We start from the raw sequence: 21,225 nt of genomic DNA on the forward strand, positions 1-21,225 counted from the left end.
TGTTCGTCCTGCTGCTGGGAACGCCTGCGAGCCTTCCCCTGATAAACTCTGGGCTGCAGTGGATGATTAACCGGGCTCCAAAGCCGTCCCACAACAGAGGAGAGGCAGCAGCACGTGCTGCACCCTGCCCGCAGAGGGGAAGGAGCTGCTGTGGAGGAGAGAGCCAAGGAGCAGCTCTGGGAGGATGAGCCCTGGGGGCTGCAGCGCTGCCTGAGCCAGCTGGGCTGCGAGGTAGGGCAGGGGCAGCGTTTGGGGCACATTTGTGCAGTGCATGGGCTCGGTGGGGCTCAGCTGCAGCTCCCTGGGCTCCAAGGTAGGGCAGGGGCAGCATTTGGGGCACATTTGTGCAGTGCATGGGCTCGGTGGGGCTCAGCTGCAGCTCCCTGGGCTGCAAGGTAGGGCAGGAGCAGCATTTGGGGCAGATTTGTGCAGTGCACGGGCTCGGTGGGGTTCAGCTGCAGCTCCCTGGGCTCCAAGGTAGGGCAGGGGCAGCGTTTGGGGCACATTTGTGCAGTTTGTGTGCACGGGCTCGGTGGGGCTCAGCTGCAGCTCCCTGGGCTCCAAGGTAGGGCAGGGGCAGCATTTGGGGCACATTTGTGCAGTTTGTGTGCACGGGCTCGGTGGGGTTCAGCTGCAGCTCCCTGGGCTGCGAGGTAGGAGAGGAGCAGCATTTGGGGCACATTTGTGCAGTTTGTGTGCACGGGCTCGGTGGGGCTCAGCTGCAGCTCCCTGGGCTGCGAGGTAGGGCAGGGGCAGCATTTGGGGCACATTTGTGCAGCTTGTGTGCACGGGCTCGGTGGGGCTCAGCTGCAGCTCCCTGGTGCCACAACTGCTGGGCACCACTCTGGCTGTGCCACCCCAGGAGCTGCAGCTCCGTGGGCTCTGCTTGTCCATGCACAGATGTGGGGGAAATTGGCTCATTGTATCAGCTTTGGGGAAGGTCTGCCCCTTCTCCCTGCAGAGATGAGCCCGTGCCCCTCTCACTGGGCAGCACCTCTGGTGGAAGAACATCTGTCACTGGTACCAGAGCTGGGCGAAAGTGAAATTGCAGCCACGGGAGAGTCAGGCAGGGAAGGGGATGGTCAGTCACAGCCTTACCCCGGCTGACAGAGCCTGGCAGGGTTTGGAGGTGTCTGGGAGAGTCACGGGAGGGGTTTCTCTGTGCAGGGCAGTCCCATTTCCCCGTGGCTGCTGGGAGAAGCCGTGCTCAGCATCTGTGATCCGCACACCCAGCAGCATGAAAGGAGGGCAGCGGGACAGCTCCGAGGGCACCCAGGGTGCCAGGGGGGTGAGTATGGTGCCCGCCTGCCCCCGGGGACACGGGGGCACCTGGGGGCACCTGTGACGAGAGCAAAGACCCTGATTTTGGGCTGAGATGTTTCTGTTCTTGAGCCCAGTTTGTGTCTGTCTGCAGTGCTGCACCGAGTGATTGATCGCAGCTCTGCCACCCCGTAACTTCTGTGGGACTTTTCCTTCTGTGGAATTTTCCTCCTGTGCCACTTTCTCCTTCTGTGGGACTTTCCCCCTCTGTGTGTGAGTTTTCTTCCCTATTTTCCAGTCGGTTTTTGCTGCAGGTGCTCCTGGACGGGGCTGCCTTTCCCAAAGAGGAGCCTTGCCCAAAGCACAGCTGGGGAACGCCAGAGGTTTATTGGGAGTGCTGGGTGTCAATGATTTACACCAGCGGCTCTTGTGAGCTCCTGGGATCTGGTTAATGGCAGCAAGGAGCTGCTTTTCTTCACCCACGAGGGAATGTCAGCAGCCTCCTCCCAGAAAATGGACCTGGAAGCCTGAGCCGCCTTCCAAACCTGAATTTTGACACCTTAAACCCTGCAGGTCCCTGGAGCTGGGCTGCCAGGGATGCTGAGGGACAGAAAGGAGCACCAGCAGCTATTTGGACAAATGTTCAATTAGGGCAGGGACGGAGAACTCGTGTGGGACCTGAGCTGAGAGCTGGGACAGAAATCCTGGCAGCCATCAAGGCCATTAGGGCTGGAGAGGGTGGCAGCAAAGGAGATTAAAATGAAAAATGGCTTTATTGATGTAGCAGCAGCGAGGTGCATTAGTGAGCCGTAAAACCCAGCCAAAGAAAACCCCAACAACCCAGCTCTGTCAACACAGCCCGGGGCTGAGCTGCAGCTGGACTGCCGGGAAAAGGGAATTGTTCTGGAGGTTTGTGAGCCTGGGGAACGTGTGCCCACGCCGGGGCGCTGATCCTGCTCAGATGGCAATTCCCTCCCCTGGCCCAGGGCAAAGTGCAGCTCCTGTGCCCCCAGCCAAGCCTGGGGCTTGCCTGGATAAATTCTGATTGGCTTCAGTGGCAATCAGTTGGATCCATAAATAGCTCCATCCCAAAGCGCAGAGGAAGAAAAAACCAACAGGAAAGGGATTTGGCCACTTAATGCAAAAATCACTTCTTTTTAAGGCTTTCCTGTGCCAATATCCTGCATTATCGCACTGCCCAATTTGCACGTTGGAAAAGGATAATTGCACACAACCTTTTTCCCTGCAGGGTGGTGTTTTAAGAATGGTAACTTGGAAAAAAAATTAATCATCCAAATGATTCATCAATAGCAGCAAAGCAGAGCGAGTTACTCTAATGGCTGTGGGCATATCAAGCAGAACAAAGTGAGCTGTAATGGAAACAACCCATTGGGCTTTAAATGCAGCAAAATGAAGGGAAAACACAGAAAGCAAGGCTTGGTGTGTTTCATTGTTTTCACTGGATGTTGTTAATGCCTAAGAGCCACTGCCAAGGGGGTGCTGATGGTTTTTCTCTCCCTCTGCAGAAGATGACGCTGCCCCTGGCCCTGGTGGCTCTGATTTCTGCCTTTGGCTCTTCCTTCCAGTACGGCTACAACGTGTCTGTGATCAACTCCCCTGCCCCGGTGAGTGGCCGAGGGCCCCACGCAGGGCTGGGGTTATGCAAATTCAATGCATTGGATTATTTGAAAAATAATTATGAAAAATTATCTGTGGGGGTTTGTGGGGGGCTTGTGCTCTCTCTGTGCGCCTGGGACACAGCTCTGGGAACCAGGCACATCCTACAGGGCAGGACAGCCTGCAGGAGCACAGCTTTTCATCTTCCTCCTCCATCCTCCTCCTCCTCCCCAGGCTTCTCCATCCTCATCCTCCTCCTTCATCCCAGGCTTCGCCATCCTCCTCCTCCTTCATCCCAGGCTTCTCCATCCTCCTTTTCCTTCATCCCAGGCTTCTCCATCCTCCTCCTCCTCCTTCATCCCAGGCTTCTCCATCCTCCTCCTCCTCCTTCATCCCAGGCTTCTCCATCCTCCTCCTCCTTCATCCCAGGCTTCTCCATCCTCCTCCTCCTCCTTCATCCCAGGCTTCTCCATCCTTCTCCTCCTTCATCCCAGGCTTCTCCATCCTCATCCTCCTCCTTCATCCCAGGCTTCTCCATCCTCATCCTCCTCCTTCATCCCAGGCTTCTCCGTCCTCCTCTTCCTTCATCCCAGGCTTCTCCATCCTTCTCCTCCTCCTTCATCCCAGGCTTCTCCATCCTCCTCCTCCTTCATCCCAGGCTTCTCCATCCTTCTCCTCCTTCATCCCAGGCTTCTCCATCCTTCTTCTCCTTCATCCCAGGCTTCTCCATCCTTCTCCTCCTTCATCCCAGGCTTCTCCATCCTTCTCCTCCTTCATCCCAGGCTTCTCCATCCTCCTCCTCCTTCATCTCAGGCTTCTCCATCCTCCTCTTCCTTCTCCCAGGCTCCTCCATCCTTCTCCTCCTTCATCCCAGGCTCCTCCATCCTCCTCCCCAGGCTCCTCCATCCTCCTTCATCCCAGGCTTTCCATCCTCCTCCTCCCCAGGCTCCTCCATCCCTCCCTTGCACTCATTCCCAGCTCAGCCATCCCATTTTTCCTCAGGACAGTTGTTTTATGGCAGGGTTTTATGGCAGAGCTTTATGGCCCCGAGCTGCTGTTATCTAACCCTCCCAGCACGGGGATTGTCCCTCTGTGCCAAATCTGCTCTGTGCTTCCTTGCAGCACATGCAGGACTTCTACAACAGCACCTACCTGGAGAGGACAGGGGTGCCCATGGACAGGGGCTTCCAGACCCTGCTCTGGTCGCTCACAGTGTCCATGTTCCCCCTGGGTGGCCTCTTTGGGTCACTCCTGGTGTGGCCCATGGTCAACAGCTGTGGCAGGTGGGTGAGAGGCCCTGTCCCCCTTTGGGAGAGACAGCATTGAGCTGGTGGGGACCCCACCGTGCCCAGCCCTTCAGCTGCCTGAAATTCCCTCTCACACCTTGGGGCAGGTGGAGAGCAGCTGGGCTCAGCCCCAAGGGTTGTGTCCCACAGGGAAGGGATTTATGGGGTTCTGGTGTGGGTTGGGCTCAGCCCCAAGGGTTGTGTCCCATTGGGAATGGATTTATGGGGTTCTGGTGTGGGCTGGGCTCAGCCCCAAGGGTTGTGTGCCACAGGGAAGGGATTTATGGGGTTCTGGTGTGGGTTGGGCTCAGCCCCAAGGGTTGTGTCCCATTGGGAAGGGATTTATGGGGTTCTGGTATGGGTTGGGCTCAGCCCCAAGGGTTATCTCCCCATAGGGAAGGGATTTATGGGGTTCTGATGTGGGTTGGGCTCAGCCCCAAGGGTTATCTCCCATTGGGAAGGGATTTATGGGGTTCTGGTGTGGGCTGGGCTCAGCCCCAAGGGTTATCTCCCATAGGGAAGGGATTTATGGGGTTCTGGTATGGGTTGGGCTCAGCCCCAAGGGTTGTGTCCCATAGGGAAGGGATTTATGGGGTTCTGGTGTGAGCTGGGCTCAGCCCCAAGGGTTATCTCCCATTGGGAAGAGATTTATGGGGTTCTGGTATGGGTTGGGCTCAGCCCCAAGGGTTATCTCCCATAGGGAAGGGATTTATGGGGTTCTGGTGTGGGCAGGGCATGGAGCCAGGGGGGGAAATAAAGTCCTGGGGTCAGATCAGGCCCAGCTTCTGCTGCTCAGGCTTCCTGAGAAACTTCACTTTGTTCTGGAGGCCTTCATTGCCTGCAGGGAAAACGTGGCCGTTGCCATTTCCTCCCTGAGCAGTGTTTGGCACGATGATTAATTGATTTTTGGACAGAGGGGATCTCTCTGCAACTCAGCAATGCCCAGCTGAATGCTCTCTCCTGCTGCTCCCTTGCAGAAAGGGCACTTTGCTGATAAATAACCTCTTCTCCATCGCTGCTGCAATCCTCATGGGGACCTCAGAGCTGGCAAAAAGCTTTGAAGTGATCATCCTTTCCCGCGTTCTCGTGGGAATATTTGCTGGTAAGTGGGTGGTAAAGGGGGAGCAGTAAATATTTCCTTGGCTGTGTAAAGGTGTTTTATTCCCCCAGCAGATGCTCTCACAGGTATCTCACTTTGGGATCTGCATGACAAGGCTGCACTTTAGCCTGGTGCAGAAGGACTGAAGATCTTTGGGAGATAATGGGGCTGGAATTTGAGCTGCAGGGAGGAGATGAGTGTCTGTAAATGCAGCAATAAACATCTGCTGGGCACTGCAGCACCAAACCTGCTGAGGACAATCTGTCTGCCCAGACACCTTGAAGCAGATAGTCTGCTCCTTTCCTTTTTAACAGAACCGGAATAATCCATCAAAAGCACTGCCAGATCCAATAATCCAGTCCTGGAACTGGCTGTTCTTCCTGCAGCAGAAAAGAAATGTTAAAAGGGAGAGCAAAGGGCTCCGAGCCCCTGGGTTCCTGCAGAGGGGGGGAATCCAGGATATCTGTGTGTTCCTGCTGGATTGGCAGTGCTGCAGCTGCAGGAACAGAACAGACCATGCTGGGTGCCCCGAGCTCAACCAGGCCTCCAAGGGTCCTAAGAGCATTTAGACTCAATTAATTGGCTTTGGGCTGGTGAGACTGGCACACTCCATGGTTTGTTAATGAGCTGGGCTGGCTTGTAAAAGCAATTTCCTGCCTTAGCTGGCCAATTGTAATTGCTGCATGCACAGATCAATTGCTTTCCTCAGCCAGTTTCTTGTTTTCCTTTTTTTTTTTTTTTTTTAATCCAAAGGTTTTACCCTGGCTTTTGACTCCCCCAAACCTGGCAGCTGCCCTCAGCACGGAGCTTGGGGTAAATGCTAAGGGTCCCGTTGAATGTGATCCCTCTCTGCAGTTATTTATAACCCACAAATCCAGCCTGGCTGCCCTGGCTCGTCCTTCTCAGGCTGGCCTGGCCTGAACTGGGGCTGGGGAGGACCCAGGGCTGGCACCCCCTGGCACTGGTGGCTCTGGTTGCTGTGCCTTTTAGGTGTGACAGTGGTCACAGGGTGAGGGGAGAGACGAGAATGTTGACTCTGTGCTTTAGAAGGTTTGATTTATTGTTTTATGATATATATATATATATATATTACATTATAACTATAGTAAAAAGAATGGAAGGGAAAAGTTCACCTCAGAAGGCTGGCTAAGAATGGAGTGGAGTGGAATGGAGTGGAGTGGAATTGAGTGGAATGGAATGGAATGGAATGGAATGGAATAGAATAGAATAGAATAGAATAGAATAGAATAGAATAGAATAGAATAGAATAGAATAGAATAGAATAATAACAAAAGCAGCTGGCTCAGACAGAGAGAGCCAGCTCTGCCGTGACTGGTCACTAAATTTAAGCATTTACACAAGAGCAATCACAGATTTACCTGTTGCATTCCACAGCAGCAGGTAACCATTGTTTGCATTTTGTTCTTGGAGCTTCTCAGCTTCTCAAGAAGAAAAAATCCTAAGAAAGGATATTCATAAAAAGATGTCTGCGACATTTAGGCCTTTGAGCTTTCAAATATCAGCCTGATCACCTTTGGCTCCTGCAGCCCAGGGGCTCTGGAAAGGTCAGACGAGAGTTGCCTGTGGTCATTTGATTCCAGGAGTTTGGGAGCTGCAGGATTGGCAGCACAGGGGCTGGCTGGGGTCACTGTGGGCAGCCCTGAATGTTCCTGAAAATAAAAATAAAAGTTCCCGTGTCCCTGGTGCCCTTATGAGAGCATGAGCACCCATTGCAGCCAGGCCCTCAGCAGGGAGGTTCTAAATCCAACACAGAGCCATTTCCTTCCACTTTCGCAGCAGCGTGTCTGGGTACTGACTTCTCCTCTCGCTTTAGAGGAAGCAAAAGGTTCCTCTCTTGTGTCTGCAGTTAGTTTCCAAACCTGGAGCAGCACAGCTGTTCTTTGTGTGCCTTGTGCTGCTCCTGGCAGAGCCTGCTGGGGAAAGCTGCGTTCAGGGGGGTGAACACTGAACACTCAAAGCAAGAAACCCCCAAATATCTGCTGGCAAGGCAGGCAAGGCAGGCTCCTGCTCGCCCTGTCACACTGCACAAGGGCTTTGCTGCCCAGAGCTGATAACCCAGGCACTCCAAGCAGAAGGGTTTGGCTGTGGAGCTTGCACCTTGTGGTTCTTCAGGGGTCTCTTTTGTGGCCTGTGGGCAATCAGCAGCTGGCTGAAGGCTGAGCTGCATGTCTGACACTGCTCCCAATTTGTCTAGGTAGTGGCAAAGAAGCCAAGAAAATAGGAAAGAAACAAAAAGAGAGCAAAAGAGTCAGCTTCAGTGTGCAAGCTCGTTCTAGAAGTAGTCTGCTGGGAAAGGAACCCCCGGTTGAATTTCCAATGTGTTCATGCACTTGATTCAGTAACTGGCCAATGTAAAAACCAATCCTTTTGTACAACTCTTAACTTCTAGGCCTGGCTTCCAACGTGGTTCCCATGTTCCTGGGAGAAATGTCCCCCAAGAACCTGAGAGGAGCTGTGGGGGTGGTGCCCCAGCTCTTCATCACCATCGGCATCCTTGCGGCTCAGATCCTGGGGCTGCAGGGCATCCTTGGCAATGCCAGAGGTAAAGCCGTGGCCCGGGGCCTCTCCGGGCTGCCCAGGGTGAGCATTTCCCTCTCTGATTGCTGTCACCTTGCTGCAGGGTGGCCCGTGCTGCTGGGGCTCACCGGGATCCCGTCCCTGCTGCAGCTCCTGGCGCTGCCCTTCTTCCCCGAGAGCCCCAGGTACCTGCTCATCCAGAGGGGCTCCGAGGAGCAGGCACGGACAGGTACAGCCCCACCTGTGCCCTGCTGCCAGGGCAGGGGCTGCCAGGGCACGGGGCTGCCATGCCAGGGGGCTGCCAGGGCACGGGGCTGCCAGGGCAGGGGGCTGCCAGGGCAGGGGGCTGCCAGGGCATGGGGCTGCCAGGGCGTGAGGCTGCCAGGGCGTGGGGCTGCCAGGGCACGGGGCTGCCAGGGCATGGGGCTGCCAGGGCAGGGGGCTGCCAGGGCAGGGGGCTGCCAGGGCACGGGGCTGCCAGGGCAGGGGCTGCCAGGGCACGGGGCTGCCAGGGCAGGGGCTGCCAGGGCACGGGGCTGCGAGGACGTGGGGCTGCCAGGGCGTGGGGCTGCCAGGGCAGGGGGCTGGCTGTGGGATGGAAAAGGGAGCTGGGAGGGGATGGGGCTGGCTGTGGGATGGGGATGGATCTGGCAGTGGGACAGGCTGGCAGCACCACAGGGATGGAAAAGGGAGCTGGGAGGGGATGGATCTGGCGGTGGGACAGGCTTGGCAGCACCACGAGGGTGGGAAATTCTCCACTGATGGGGGTGGAATTCTCAGGACACCACTCCTCTCCCTGGGCGTGGGGACGCCCAGGTGCCCAGCACGCTGCCCGGGTGCCCACCCTGCTGCGTCCTGCTCTGAAGCAGCACAGCTCTGCCACCCTGGGGCTGTCCTTGTGCTCTCCCCACCAGCTCTGCAGAGGCTGAGGGGCTGGCAGGACGTGGACGAGGAGATCCAGGAGATGTACCAGGAGGATCGCTCCGAGAAGGAGGAGGGGCAGTTCTCTGTGCTCAGCCTGTTCACCTTCAGGGGCCTCAGGTGGCAGCTCATCTCCATCATCGTCATGATGGCAGGGCAGCAGCTCTCGGGGGTCAACGGGGTGAGTGGGGGGCACAGACAGGGGCTGGGGGCACAAACAGGGCCGGAACTTCAGAGGGGTCCTGGGGGCAGTGCTGGCACAGGGCAGTGCTGGCACAGGGCAGTGCTGGGGGCAGTGCTGGGGGCAGTGCTGGCACAGGGCAGACCCCTGTTCCAAGAGCCCCTTCACCCAGGGCTGGGCCAGTTCCAAACACAGGACAAGGTGCAGGCTCAGTGCCCTGTTAATGATCACTGGAGTGTTTCTGGAGCAAAGGGCCCACATCCCAGCCAGTGTCTCCAGAGATGGACAGATTCCATCCTGGGGCTTCAGTGCACCAGTGCCAGCATTTCAAGCAGTCCCCATGCCCTGCCTCAGGCCATGCAGCACCTGTGCTGTGGTTCTGCTGCAGGTTTTCTACTATGCAGACAGGATCTTCGAGTCAGCAGGGGTGCACAGCAGCAGCATCCAGTACGTCACCGTGTCAATAGGTGCCATCAACGTGGTCATGACTCTGCTGGCTGTAAGTCTGTGCTGGGGCTCTCTGAGCTCTCCCCTGCCCCTGTTTAAATTAGGTTGTGCTCGTGGAATCCTGCAGTCACAGAATGTTTGGGTTGGAAGGGACCTTAGAGGTCATCTCATCCCACAAACCTTCCACTGGAGTGTTGTTTGCACACTCTGGGAGGTGTTTTCCACGACAGATGCCCTGCGGTGTCCCTTGGACAAAAGCATCTGCAGCAATTGCTGAGCCCCTGGGGTCTGCCCCTCTCGTGTCTCTCCCAGGTTTTCATTGTGGAGTCCCTGGGGAGGAGGATCCTTCTCCTGGCTGGCTTCGTGCTGTGCTCTGCCTCCTGTGCAGTGCTAACCCTGGCCCTCAACCTCCAGGTGTGTATGATGGCTCAGCTGGTCCCCCCATGATTTCTGTGCCTGATCCTGGCGCTGAAGGGTGACCCTGCCCTGGAACCCACCCAGACCTCACTGTGAGCAGCTCCCTGAGCGTGCAGGGCACGTTCAGCCACCCCTCAGCTGTGCTTCCATCCTCACAGAGCTCTGTGTCCTGGATGTCCTACCTCAGCATAGTCTGTGTCATTGCCTACATCATTGGGCACGCCATCGGACCCAGTAAGTGCCCACAGCCTCCCTGGCAGCTGGGTAAAGCCAGGTGCTGCCCTCAATGTCCAGCCAAAACCTTTGTGGGGCTCATCCAGGGGGGCTCAATGTCACCCCTGTGTGGCCGTGCCCTGCGCAAGCCATTTAATTGCCCCGTTTTTTCCTTTAAATTGAATCCTTGTTTGATTTGCTGATGGCTGAAAGCACTGAGGTGAGCGGTGTAGTGAGGAGCTCAGGGTGAGGGGGGCTCCCTGAGGGGTGCCCTCAGCTGCAGCTGCCCTGCAGGTCCCATTCCTGCTGTGATGATCACCGAGATGTTCCTGCAGTCGTCCCGGCCCGCGGCCTTCATGGTGGGCGGCTCTGTGCACTGGCTGAGCAACTTCACCGTGGGGCTGCTCTTCCTCTACATGGAGGTAAGGAGGACAGGACGTGGGCCTCTCCACCCCTGTGTGCTTGCAGAGAGGCTCTGGGGAGTGTGGATGCATCTGCTGGTTCCCAAATCCCCTGGGTGGGATGTGTCGTGGGCAGGAGGCTGATGCTGCTCAGCACTGTCTCATCACACCTGCCTGTTGCACGGGCTTTAAAAGAAAGCAGTTTGATTGCCAGGCCTCATCCTGAGCTCAGGAGCTTGGAAAAGATGGCAAATTCCCCATCTTCCCCTGCAGGATGTGCCTTGAAGGGACAGTTTTAGGTTCTGAAATCTGGATGTCCAGTTAAACTGCCCCCAGCAGCAGGGACCACAAAGTGCTGCAGCCCTGACTTCACCCTGGGCAGAGGCAGCTGCTGAGTTCTGTGTGAGTTACAGAGCAGACCCTCAGCCTCCTTTCCCAGTGAGTTTCCAATGAACCCCTGGTGCTGGTTGGAGAATACAGAATCTAAAAGCTCCCCAGCTTTGAGTCGTTCAGGCTGAACCACGAGCACCTCACCGTGGCAGCATTTCCACAGGCAGGGCAGGCCCAGAGCAGGCGTTCCCAGCTGGAATGTGCCCTGAGCCCTGCTCTCTCCTGTCCCTGCCCTAGGCTGGGCTGGGGCCCTACAGCTTCCTCATCTTCTGTGCCATCTGCGTGGCCACCCTGCTCTACATCTTCTTCATCGTTCCCGAGACCAAGAATAAAACCTTCATGGAAATCAACAGGATCATGGCCAAGAGGAACAAAGTGGAGGTGCAGGAAAGCCAAGAGCCTAAAGATTCCTACCCCCTGAGCAGGCAGGAAGAGAAGAAATCACTCTCCAGCACTGAGATGTGAGCCAGCTGCGTTTGGCCTGACAGGATCTGTTCAGCAGGAAAACAAATCCAGGGATTCCTCCTTTGATGCTGATCTGACAATCACAGAACTGTTAAGGCTGGAAAAGATATTTAACATCAAATCCAAAGCTAATGCTGCCAAATCCTCCTCTTGTTCCAAGGAAAAGGAAATGTCCTCAGCCAGCTCAGTGTGTGACCAAGGAGCTGGTGAGTGTCCCTGGTGTCCTGGTGGCACATCCAGGGGACACACGGCAGCCCTTGGGCTGGCTGTGGGGCAGTTGTGTGCAAGGAGTGCCCCAAACTCCTCTGAGAACTGTCACTTGTGTGCTTGAGGGTCCAGCAAGGGAAATTAAATTCCATTTGGTATGTCAGTGTGTGCCCTCTGTTCTGACAAAAGCAGAACTGTTGAGCAGCTTGGCATGGATCTTGTGCAGTAGATGGAGAATCCCTCACTGATTTACTTTAACCTTAGCAAATCAGTTTATATATTTAACAATCAGTTTATATACACAATACACCTGTGCTCAAGCTTGTGATATATGAGTGTTGGAAAAGCAGCTGTTTCCATGCTCTGTGTCTGCATCCACTACAGAAAAGAAGCAAAGTTGTGCCACAGGCCAGGGCACAGGGAGTGCACAGGACCTGTCCTGGGAGCTGCCCTGCCACAGCTCCACATCTGCTCCTGTGGGACACGACTGCAAGGGAAGGGAGGTGAGCTGGTGCTGACATACAGGACGAGAGACAAGCAGGGAGGATGGAGAGAAACTGAGACTGGGAAATGAATGGGAGAGAAATTTTATTTGAGAAAGCAGCTCCTTTGAGCAGAGAGCAGCTCTTTGGCATGAAAAAACAAATCTGTGTATGGGGATCTAAATCAACCCCCTGGACTGTGCCAGATTCTGCAGTTCATTGCTTTTATCTCACGGATGGAGGTTTTGGTCTCTTGGAAAAACGCCCTGGAGCACCAGGAGGTGCATAGCCAGCCTACAAAGCAGGAGGAGCAACAAGCAAACCAGCTCAGCTTTTCTGATTTTCCCAGGCCACAGCTGGGGCTGTGCTCACTGGCAGCTGGTGTCAGGCTGCAGCAGGACCCCCCCGAGCAGGGCCATGGGGGTCTGTCCCCAGGCTATGACATCCCCCGTGGGCTGCCCTGCCCTGCACAGCGCCAGCGCCCGCACCTCGGCGGCGCTGAGCACCCTGCTCCACAGGCTCAGCCGGCTCAGCCAGCCCGCCAGGCCGTTGGAGAACGTGCCCAGCAGAGGGTCCCTGGCCTTGCCGAGCAGCAGCGAGCCCCCGGCCCGGGTCACGTAGCCCTTCTGGATGCTCCTGGCTTTGCCAGCGGCCCCGTTGAGCCAGAGCGTGGCCGTTCCCTCCGGGGCTGCCCAGGTGACGCAGAGGTGCAGCCAGCCCTGTGCCCCGTGCTGCAGGGGGAAGCTGAGGAAGTGCCCTCCCAGCCAGAGCCCCAGCTCTGCGCCCACGGTCACCTCCAGCTCGTGCTCGCTCTCCCCGGTGGAGTAGGACAGGACGGTCTGGCTGCCCTGGCGCTGGGCTCTGCTCCAGAAGCACAGCGTGAGGGCTTGCAGGGACACGGCACGGAGGGGATGCACCTCCACACAGCTCTCAACCTTTTCCACGGGGAAGTAGAAAGCTGGAAAGGTGCTGGAGTTGGTATCTGAAATAACCCAAAACCAGCAGTTACATTTCCTGTGAACCAGCCAAATCCTGGAGGCCGGCACCCACAGAGCTGGTGGGGCTGTGCAGTCTGAGCTCCCAGCTATGCTGTGTGTTGTGCCAGCAGGGAAGGGCTTTGGAATGATGAAAAGCTGAGCTGAGCTCCTCCACAGAAACATTTGGGCAAAAAATGGTTTTCCCTCTTTCCTCCCTTTTCTCATGCTGTATAAAATAGAGGTGAGGGTTATTTATCCTGGGGGAACTGAGCTGAGCATTTTTACCGTTTGTAAAAATGTGCTCCCATGTGGCAGGAGAGAGCTGCCGCTGCTGTGGGAGTAGCTGGCTTAGGGCTGGCCTTGATGATGGTGAAGGATTTCCATCAGCAGGCCCAGATATGGCACAGAATTCTACCTGTGTGTGCCAGTGCCAAAGCTGTCACTGGTTTGGGCCACCAAGCTCAGCAGGGCTCTCCATCCTCACAAGGTGAGGGGACTCAACCTGTGTCTTACCTGTGTGGCTCAGTCCATTCAGCAACTCTCTCTTCATGTCCTGGAGCTGCATCTGGATTTGGTCCAGCCTGAGGGTGAATTCCTCTGGATCACACTGTGCTGGAGCAATCAGAGAGCTGCACTTACAGAGGGCTGGCACCCGCACAAGCTGCGTTTTCCAACTGGAGCAGAAGCTGTTTCAGACTGCAGCTCCTCTCCTCAGTGTGGCTGCCCAGCCAGAGCTGTTCCTGCAGCTCCATGCACCAGACACAGCTGAGCTGAGGCTCCTGACGTGGTGCCAGGTGGCACCAGCTGCCCCGGAGGTGTGACACCGCCAGGGCAGGGCCGGCACACACCTTGAACCAGGGGAGGCGCAGGGACAGCTCCGCCCGAGCAGGGACACTGCCCTCCCAGCCAGGCACTCCAGCCTGTCCCAGCACAGGGCCTGGCAGTGTCACAGCCTCCCCCAGGGTCCCCTGGCCCTACCCTGGCCCCGCCGGGCTCGGAAGGATGCCTCCACCACGCGGCCCCGCAGCGGCTGCGCGTGCCGGTAATCGTTGCGCAGGGTGCGGTTGTGCCAGTCCAGCAGCGTGTTCTCCAGCAGCTGCACCTGCCATGGCACAGGGACAGGGGACAGGGACATTGCTCAGGGCATGGGGACATCACACAGGGCACAACGACACAGGGACATCACACAGGGCATGGGGACAGCAGCTGTGCCCAGACCTGCAGTGCAGAATGGGACAGGGACATCACAAAGGGCACAGGGACATCACAAAAGGCACAGGGACATTACAGAGGGCAGAGGGACAGCAGCTGTGCCCAGACCCGCAGTGCACACCCTGCAGCTGGGGATTGCACTGAGGATCACACAGGAATCCTCAGGGTCTCTTGCTGAGCAGCAGCTGGGGAAGGAACAGGACTGAGGGCCCTTATCAGCCAATTCCTGATAAGAGCTGGGGGAGTTCTGAGCTCCTGCCTGAGGACAGCAGGGATGGAGATTCTGCTGCTATTCAGTGCTTTTCTCACAAGTGCCCTCCAGCCTTTCCCCTGCCAAAAAGAGTATTTCTATTTCAAAGAGAGCACACTGTGATCTCCCACTACTGTGGTCTCGGTTTTATCTTTTTCTTCTCCTGGAAGAAAATGTTTCTGATGCTTCTTTATTATTTATTAACTTTAAAGCATTACTTTCAGTGTGAGTCTAGACACAGAAAAACCCTGAAATACCTTCTAAAATCGGCGAGTTATTCTGTAATTATGTTAATGTTATGAATGGCTCTTTTTTGGTGGGTTGTTTTTTTGGCTTGGTTTTTTTTTTCAGGGGGATTCTCTTGCAGTAGTTTTTGCCTTGTTAATCTCATGGGTCTCTTCCTTTTTTATAGTGCTGAGCTTTGCTGAGCAGAGTTTTGTGACCAGTCACCAGAGCTGGGTGACAGCTGCACAGCCCGGCCCTGCTGCCATGCAGAACAACAGGCACCTGGAACTCCAGGAATCCACCCCAAATCTCTGTGGGAGAGGTGCCCCAAGAGCTCTGAGTTCCCTGGAGGGCAGAAAGGGAACAGCCAGAGGGAGGAGGAGCTGGGGAGAGGCAGCACTGACCTGGGTGTGGGACAGGACAATGGGCGAGTGGAAGATGGTCCAGATGACGCTCTCGGAGCACGGAGGGGTGGTCAGGGAGCCCTGGTACCTGTAGAAGTGGGAGAGGTTTTCTGGCAGCATGGCTTGGATGTCCAGGGAGCTGAGAGTTGTGGAGTGACCTCCAAAGGAAGCAGAGATGGTATCAGCAGTTAATGGGGAAGTGCTCTTGGAGCTGGGGCTGGCAAAGCCCTCTGGCCCATCAGAACGGTGGTGGAGCTGGGAGGGGATGGAGAGGCACGAGAGGCCCTTTCTGGGCCTGTGCTCTGTCAGACAGACATGTCTGGGTCCTGGGGGTGCTGGGCAGCGCTCTCAGTGCTCTGCCAGTGCCTGGGGTGCTGTGCAGGCTGCAGGAAGCTGCCATTTGTGCTGCACACACCTCCAGGAGTGCATTTATTGCAGCCCTGAGCACCCTCCCCGCAGCTCTGGGGTGAAACTGTGCTGGGCTGAGGATGCTCTGCAGCACAGCAGCAGGAAAAGGGCAGTTCCCAGAGTGTGCACACACAGGCTGGGAGCTATCAGGGACAGAGGAAGGCACTGCCAGGTCTTACCTGCAAACCTGATCCTCGCCAGTTTGGAGATGAATTCGCTGTAGTAGGTGTTCTCAAAGTGCCCATCCTAAACACAGCACAGACACTTGATCAATGGTGTGACCTGCCTGTCCTTCTCACTGCTGAGCACTTGGGGGGAGACAAAGAGAACAAACACCACCACAGGTCTCCTGATGGGCTGGACAATGGTCAGTTTGTACAGCTTGGGCAGAACAGTGAACAGGATTCTTTTTTACTACTGTAAAATCCAAGTGTTCCCACTGGCAAAGCAGAGCAAGGCTAGGAGGCACAGCAGGGAAATCCCACCTGATATTCTCATATATGGGAGATATATATATATAAAATACTACTTAAGGGGCAGTTTTCTGGGGCTCCCAAGGGGTTTTGGCTGGTGCTGTGTGAAGCCCAGATGGCCCAGGGGAAGCAGCACAGCCCCTAAAGAGGTGCCAGAGCCCATCTCCTGGGCCAGCTGTGCAAACCTCGTGTCTCAGGGAGGTTTTGCCCAGGCAGTGCCCCTGCCCCAGCCTGGCTCTCACCTACCGTGTACAGGAAGGCCAGCACAGCCAGCCCCTGGGGCTTGTCCTTGGCTTCCTCAAAGCTGGAGTAGTTAGCAGCGTCGTAGTGGACAATGTGCAGCTGCCAGGAGAGAGAGGGGGTCATTCAGCAAGGAGTGATGAGTGGCTCCTGCATGCTTAGAGGGACACACTGGCGGGACAGACACCCTCCCAGTTTGTGCTGTTTGTGCCTCAGAGCAGGCCAAAAAGTTTAACAGGTTTGTGGTGACTGTGGGGGAACACCTCTGAAGGACACGAGTGCTCTCACCATGGCTTTTCCTGGAGTTTTCTGTGCCAGCACTGTCAGACTCAGCCCTGGCATTGCCCTGCTTTCCCCGTTATCTCCCTGCAGGCTCTGTGGGGTGCAGCCCCCTTTCCCATTGCCCTGCTTTCCCCTTCCCTCCCTGCAGGCTGTGTGGGGTGCAGCCCCCCTTTCCCATTGCCCTGCTTTCCCCTTCCCTCCCTGCAGGCTCTATGGGGTGCAGCCCCCCTTTCCCTCCCTGCAGGCTCTGTGGGGTGCAGCCATCCTCCTCATTTCCCTGCTTTCCCCCTTCCCTCCCTGCAGGCTCTGTGGGGTGCAGCCCCCTTTCCCATTTCCCTGCTTTCCCCCTTATCTCCCTGCAGCCTCTATGGGGTGCAGCCCCCCTTTCCCATCTCCCTGCTTTCCCCCTGGCCTCCCTGCAGGCTGTGTGGGGTGCAGCCCCCTTTCCCATTACCCTGCTTTCCCTTTCCCTCCCTGCAGGCTCTGTGGGGTGCAGCCCCCTTTCCCATTGCCCTGCTTTCCCTTTCCCTCCCTGCAGGCTGTGTGGGGTGCAGCCCCCCTTTCCCATTGCCCTGCTTTCCCCTTCACTCCCTGCAGGCTCTGTGGGGTGCAGCCCCCCTTTCCCATTGCCCTGCTTTCCCCCTTATCTCCCTGCAGGCTGTGTGGGGTGCAGCCCCCTTTCCCATTGCCCTGCTTTCCCCCTGGTCTCCCTGCAGGCTCTGTGGGGTGCAGCCCCCCTTTCCCATTGCCCTGCTTTCCCCCTTATCTCCCTGCAGGCTCTATGGGGTGCAGCCCCCTTTCCCATTGCCCTGCTTTCCCCCTTATCTCCCTGCAGGCTCTATGGGGTGCAGCCCCCCTTTCCCATTGCCCTGCTTTCCCCCTGGCCTCCCTGCAGGCTGTGTGGGGTGCAGCCCCCTTTCCCAGTGAGCCCCAGACCCCTGATCCCCACGAACCTCAGCGAAGTAGCGCATGCCGTCGATGGTGTGCTCCGAGCCGCTGCTCTCCAGGTCCAGCCCTCCCCAGTGCAGGTGCATCTGCACAGCTGTGTACACACCTGGCAGCCCTCGGGAGATGTTCATGGTGGGTGGCAAGTCGATCTGAACTGAGGGAGGACAGGGTTGGAGGCAGCAGGGGGGGCAGCCTTGCCCATCCCTGTGGTGGCACCTCCTGGAAGGAGCAGGCACCGTCACCACCCCGGTGTGGGAGGGAAAACGGTGAAATTTAAAACTTTGTGTGCTTAAAACCTTTCCTGGGCTCAGGCTGGGGCAGGCACAAGCAGGGCTGGGCATCCCCAGCTGTGCCTGCAGACCCCTTCTCCCCCTGAGAGCTCTGGCATTGGCAGCGGGCACTAATGAAAGCTTCAATGCTCGGCTCACCCAGCTCAGCACATCTGGCACAGGTCTGTTAACCACTTCCTATCCAAAGCAGAAAAGGGGAATGGGAATCAACACAGGCTGTGGCCTCATCTGTTACCACAATTCCCAGCGAGGCCCAGCCATTCTGGGAACGCCCTGCAGGTTTGAAAAGGCTGTGTCACTGCTGAAGGATTTGTGGAGACAAACCTCTTTTCTTCTCCTTGCCAAGGAGAAGTCACAAACCCTTTGTCTTCCTGCTGATTCCCTGCCAGAAATCATAGATTATGTTAATATATCTAGGAGTGGAAGTGGAGAATTGCCTCATCTAAATGAAAGCCCCCAGCATGTTACAAAAACTAGCAACTATCCTTGCAAAATGCAGCACAACATATTATTAATTAGTCATTGTTTGGGTTTCTGAGGAGTTTCTTTTGTTTGCGAACTGTTTATAGACAGACAAGACGAAAGCATGTTTCCTTTTAATATCCCAAAGGCTCTAGAGCGGGAGGGATAACACAATCTACCTTTTTCACGAGTTCCCTGCTGACTGCCTGCCATAACGAGGGCTATTTACTTCAAGCACCTCACCAGGATTTCTACTTTCTACAAAACACAGCCAGGGAATTGTGCTGTGAGTTTGTTACAAGCTTGAGGCTCCTCTAAGACATTCCAGGCAAATATTTGCTGCGAGCAAAAGGCAGGGAGCAGCCTGGCCTGCTTCTGCTTTTCCCCCACGTGGAGTGTGAGTGGGGAGTGTGAGTGGGGAGTGTGAGTGCTCCATGGAGTGTGAGTGCTCCATGGAGTGTGAGTGGGGAGTGTGAGTGGGGAGTGTGAGTGCTCCATGAGTGTGAGTGGGGAGTGTGAGTGCTCCATGGAGTGTGAGTGCTCCATGGAGTGTGAGTGGGGAGTGTGAGTGGGGAGTGTGAGTGCTCCATGGAGTGTGAGTGCTCCATGGAGTGTGAGTGGGGAGTGTGAGTGCTCCATGGAGTGTGAGTGCTCCATGAGTGTGAGTGCTCCATGGAGTGTGAGTGGGGAGTGTGAGTGGAGAGTGTGAGTGGGGAGTGTGAGTGCTCCATGGAGTGTGAGTGGGGAGTGTGAGTGCTCCATGGAGTGTGAATGGGGAGTGTGAGTGGGGAGTGTGAGTGGGGAGTGTGAGTGCTCCATGAGTGTGAGTGGGGAGTGTGAGTGCTCCATGGAGTGTGAGTGGGGAGTGTGAGTGCTCCATGAGTGTGAATGGGGAGTGTGAGTGCTCCATGGAGTGTGAGTGGGGAGTGTGAGTGGGGAGTGTGAGTGCTCCTGCTCTGCCAGGCGGTGCAGAATCAGCTGGGCTGAGCAGGGAGAGTGCAGCTGAGCCTTCCCCAGCACTGCTGCTCTGCAGCTTGGCCCCTGGCCATGCCTGCCTGCAGGGACAGCAGCACAGCCACCCTGCCTGCCCAGCCCTGGCCATTTGGGGTTTGGCTCTGAGAGCCTGTAAGGAGAGTCCTGCTGTAAATCCCCCTGCTGTCCCTTTCAGATCTGCTGAGTGCTTTCCCTGAGAGATTCTGCTGCCCTGTCCCATCTCACTGAAGCCAGTAGAAAAGGCCAGCCTGACTCACAGGAGCTGTCAATAGCACAGCCGTTTGTCTTTGTGCTTTAGGAAACTGCCCCGCATCAGAAAAGCATTGTTGGGAAGTTAACAAAAGAACGGGCAAATACACACATGTGGTCAAAAAAGCTAAACCTGCAAGAATTAATGTCTAGGCAGGCAGGGCAGTAGTGCTGACAGAGAGCTCCGGGCTGAACGCTGACTTGGTGCGGCCACACAAAAGGAGTTTCAGTGTTCAGGGGCACAATCACAGCAGTCTTCCCCTGCCGGCACTCCCCTCCCTGCCCTCACCCCGGGTTTCTCTCCTTGTTGCAGGCAGGAAGGAAGAGCTGCTGTGCAGGACTCGGGAGCTGACAGCTTCATGCTGCCATCACCTTCCCCAAGCACTCATCCTCTCTCCCCTGCAGCCATTAGGAAATTCTCTCACTGCTCATCTGTAGTCCAAAGGCGTTATCCCAACAGCACCAGCTGATGAATTATTTAGGCAATGAATTACAGATTGCAGCAGGGGGATCTGGGATCTCCTAAATGATAAGCATTGCCCTGAAACTGGGTAGCCAAAGGCTGGGTTTGTAACATGTGCTGTGCTTCAGTATCCTTTCCTGAGCCCCAAAACACCAATCCTCTGGTGAGGGAGGGATCCCCCTCTGTCTTGTACTCAGGGTGACCTATATCCAATGAAACCTGGGATGCAAAGGTTCCATTCCTGTCACAGGATTCATGCACAGGCCAAAAGATGCATTTTTCTGAAAGCAGAGGAGTCAGTCTGAATGCAGTGTGCCCCAATACCACCCACTGCTGAACCCCTGTTGTCTTGCAGCACATTAGAGGAGAGGATCAATCTGGAATTCTCCAGCTGCATTTTATTCCCTTTTCATGTCCAACAGAGAAAATACCTTGCAGAAACCTAACTGCCTTTTATTTGCCTGGTTTATTTATGTATTTCTGGAGAGCTTTCCTGCCTGACTGAGGAAAACAGCAAACCTAAGGGAGCAGAATGAGGTGAGAAGGCAAAGCAAGGTGAGTTCAGAACAAGGGCATTGTCTGGGGATGCATTTCCAAGCTGAAACACAAGATGTGTTCCTGCAGTGCCCCAGCCTTACCAGAGTGGCCATTGTTGGTCATCCTGAGCTGCCCCTGCAGGGGCTCATCGTAGCCACCGAGCTCCAGCTGCAGCGAGGGGTTGTACCTCACCTTCCTCCTCTGGATGTCAATGGGGGACTGCTGCTGGCCAGCACAGTCGGGGAAGTGCTGTGCCCAGTGCTCCTCGTCCAGCTCCCCCTCTCCTGCAGGGGGGAAGGAGGGTGACAGGGATGTGCTGTCAGTCAGCAGCCAGAGCACTCTCCTCATGTGCCAGCAGGAAACGCCACTCTAATAATTATGGGAACGCCAGGAGCTGCAGCCATTACGGGTTGCTGTGCCTTCCCCAGAGTGGAAATGCACATTATCGTGTCTGCAGGACAGCTGTGCTGCAAAGTGGGAAACCTGCATTGCAGCAGAGGCTCGGGGATGGCTGGAGGCTGAGCCCCCACCAAAGGACGAGGGTGTTCACATGGAAATGGGGATTTAAATGGGTCCCAGCTGCCAGAGGTGTGGAACTGGCTTCTTAACCAGTGCGAGTGAATAGGATCAGGGCAATGGGCAGGAAGGCTCAGCTTGGGATCAGGAACTGACAGCAATTAGCTATTTTTAACTAGGGAGAGAGCAATTGCAATATTGCAACTCTTCAATATCCTTTGTTTTAACGTAGCCCGCTGAAGATCATAAAAGGATTACCACTTACTTCAGTGAGCTCTGCAAACAAACCCCTGACACTAATGAAATTTAGATAAAATTTCACCAAAAAAAAGAGTATAAATACCAAAATAAGTACTTAGTGCTCTGTACTGC

At 55.8% G+C, this 21,225-nt stretch overlaps 2 protein-coding genes across 2 annotated transcripts; one reads left to right on the plus strand and one right to left on the minus strand.

The window, feature by feature from the left end:
* On the plus strand, nucleotides 1–11,603 carry LOC131092571 (solute carrier family 2, facilitated glucose transporter member 5-like). The gene is made up of 13 exons (XM_058039338.1): nucleotides 1–231; nucleotides 1,168–1,288; nucleotides 2,787–2,885; nucleotides 4,000–4,160; nucleotides 5,141–5,265; nucleotides 7,673–7,825; nucleotides 7,904–8,029; nucleotides 8,715–8,902; nucleotides 9,291–9,401; nucleotides 9,662–9,763; nucleotides 9,925–10,000; nucleotides 10,274–10,401; nucleotides 11,008–11,603. The coding sequence occupies exons 2-13, from the start codon at nucleotides 1,238–1,240 to the stop codon at nucleotides 11,233–11,235; spliced, it is 1,548 nt and encodes a 515-aa protein (XP_057895321.1). The 5' UTR covers nucleotides 1–231; nucleotides 1,168–1,237; the 3' UTR covers nucleotides 11,236–11,603.
* A 689-nt stretch (nucleotides 11,604–12,292) lies between these two features.
* CA6 (carbonic anhydrase 6) lies at nucleotides 12,293–20,475 on the minus strand. The gene is made up of 8 exons (XM_058039165.1): nucleotides 20,439–20,475; nucleotides 17,349–17,497; nucleotides 16,120–16,215; nucleotides 15,580–15,646; nucleotides 14,993–15,150; nucleotides 13,880–14,003; nucleotides 13,415–13,513; nucleotides 12,293–12,906 (listed from the first exon to the last, which is right to left on the minus strand). The coding sequence occupies exons 1-8, from the start codon at nucleotides 20,458–20,460 to the stop codon at nucleotides 12,293–12,295; spliced, it is 1,329 nt and encodes a 442-aa protein (XP_057895148.1). The 5' UTR covers nucleotides 20,461–20,475.
* Nucleotides 20,476–21,225: the final 750 nt, after the last annotated feature.

The sequence above is a fragment of the Melospiza georgiana genome, chromosome 22 (assembly GCF_028018845.1).
Source record: "Melospiza georgiana isolate bMelGeo1 chromosome 22, bMelGeo1.pri, whole genome shotgun sequence".
Classification (NCBI taxonomy): Eukaryota; Metazoa; Chordata; class Aves; order Passeriformes; family Passerellidae; genus Melospiza; species Melospiza georgiana.

Bases quoted from the DNA above. Each gene is read 5' to 3' on its own strand.
- LOC131092571 (XM_058039338.1), top strand. From the start codon at position 1,238: ATGAAAGGAGGGCAGCGGGACAGCTCCGAGGGCACCCAGGGTGCCAGG. The intron at 5,266-7,672 runs GTAAGTGGGTGG...CTTAACTTCTAG, and splicing joins TCTCGTGGGAATATTTGCTG to GCCTGGCTTCCAACGTGGTT. The intron at 9,402-9,661 runs GTAAGTCTGTGC...TGTCTCTCCCAG, and splicing joins TGGTCATGACTCTGCTGGCT to GTTTTCATTGTGGAGTCCCT.
- CA6 (XM_058039165.1), bottom strand. From the start codon at position 20,460: ATGACCAACAATGGCCACTCTG. The intron at 15,647-16,119 runs GTAGGTGAGAGC...TGCTGTGTTTAG, and splicing joins TGCTGGCCTTCCTGTACACG to GATGGGCACTTTGAGAACAC. The intron at 14,004-14,992 runs GTCAGTGCTGCC...GTGCCATGGCAG, and splicing joins TTGTCCTGTCCCACACCCAG to GTGCAGCTGCTGGAGAACAC.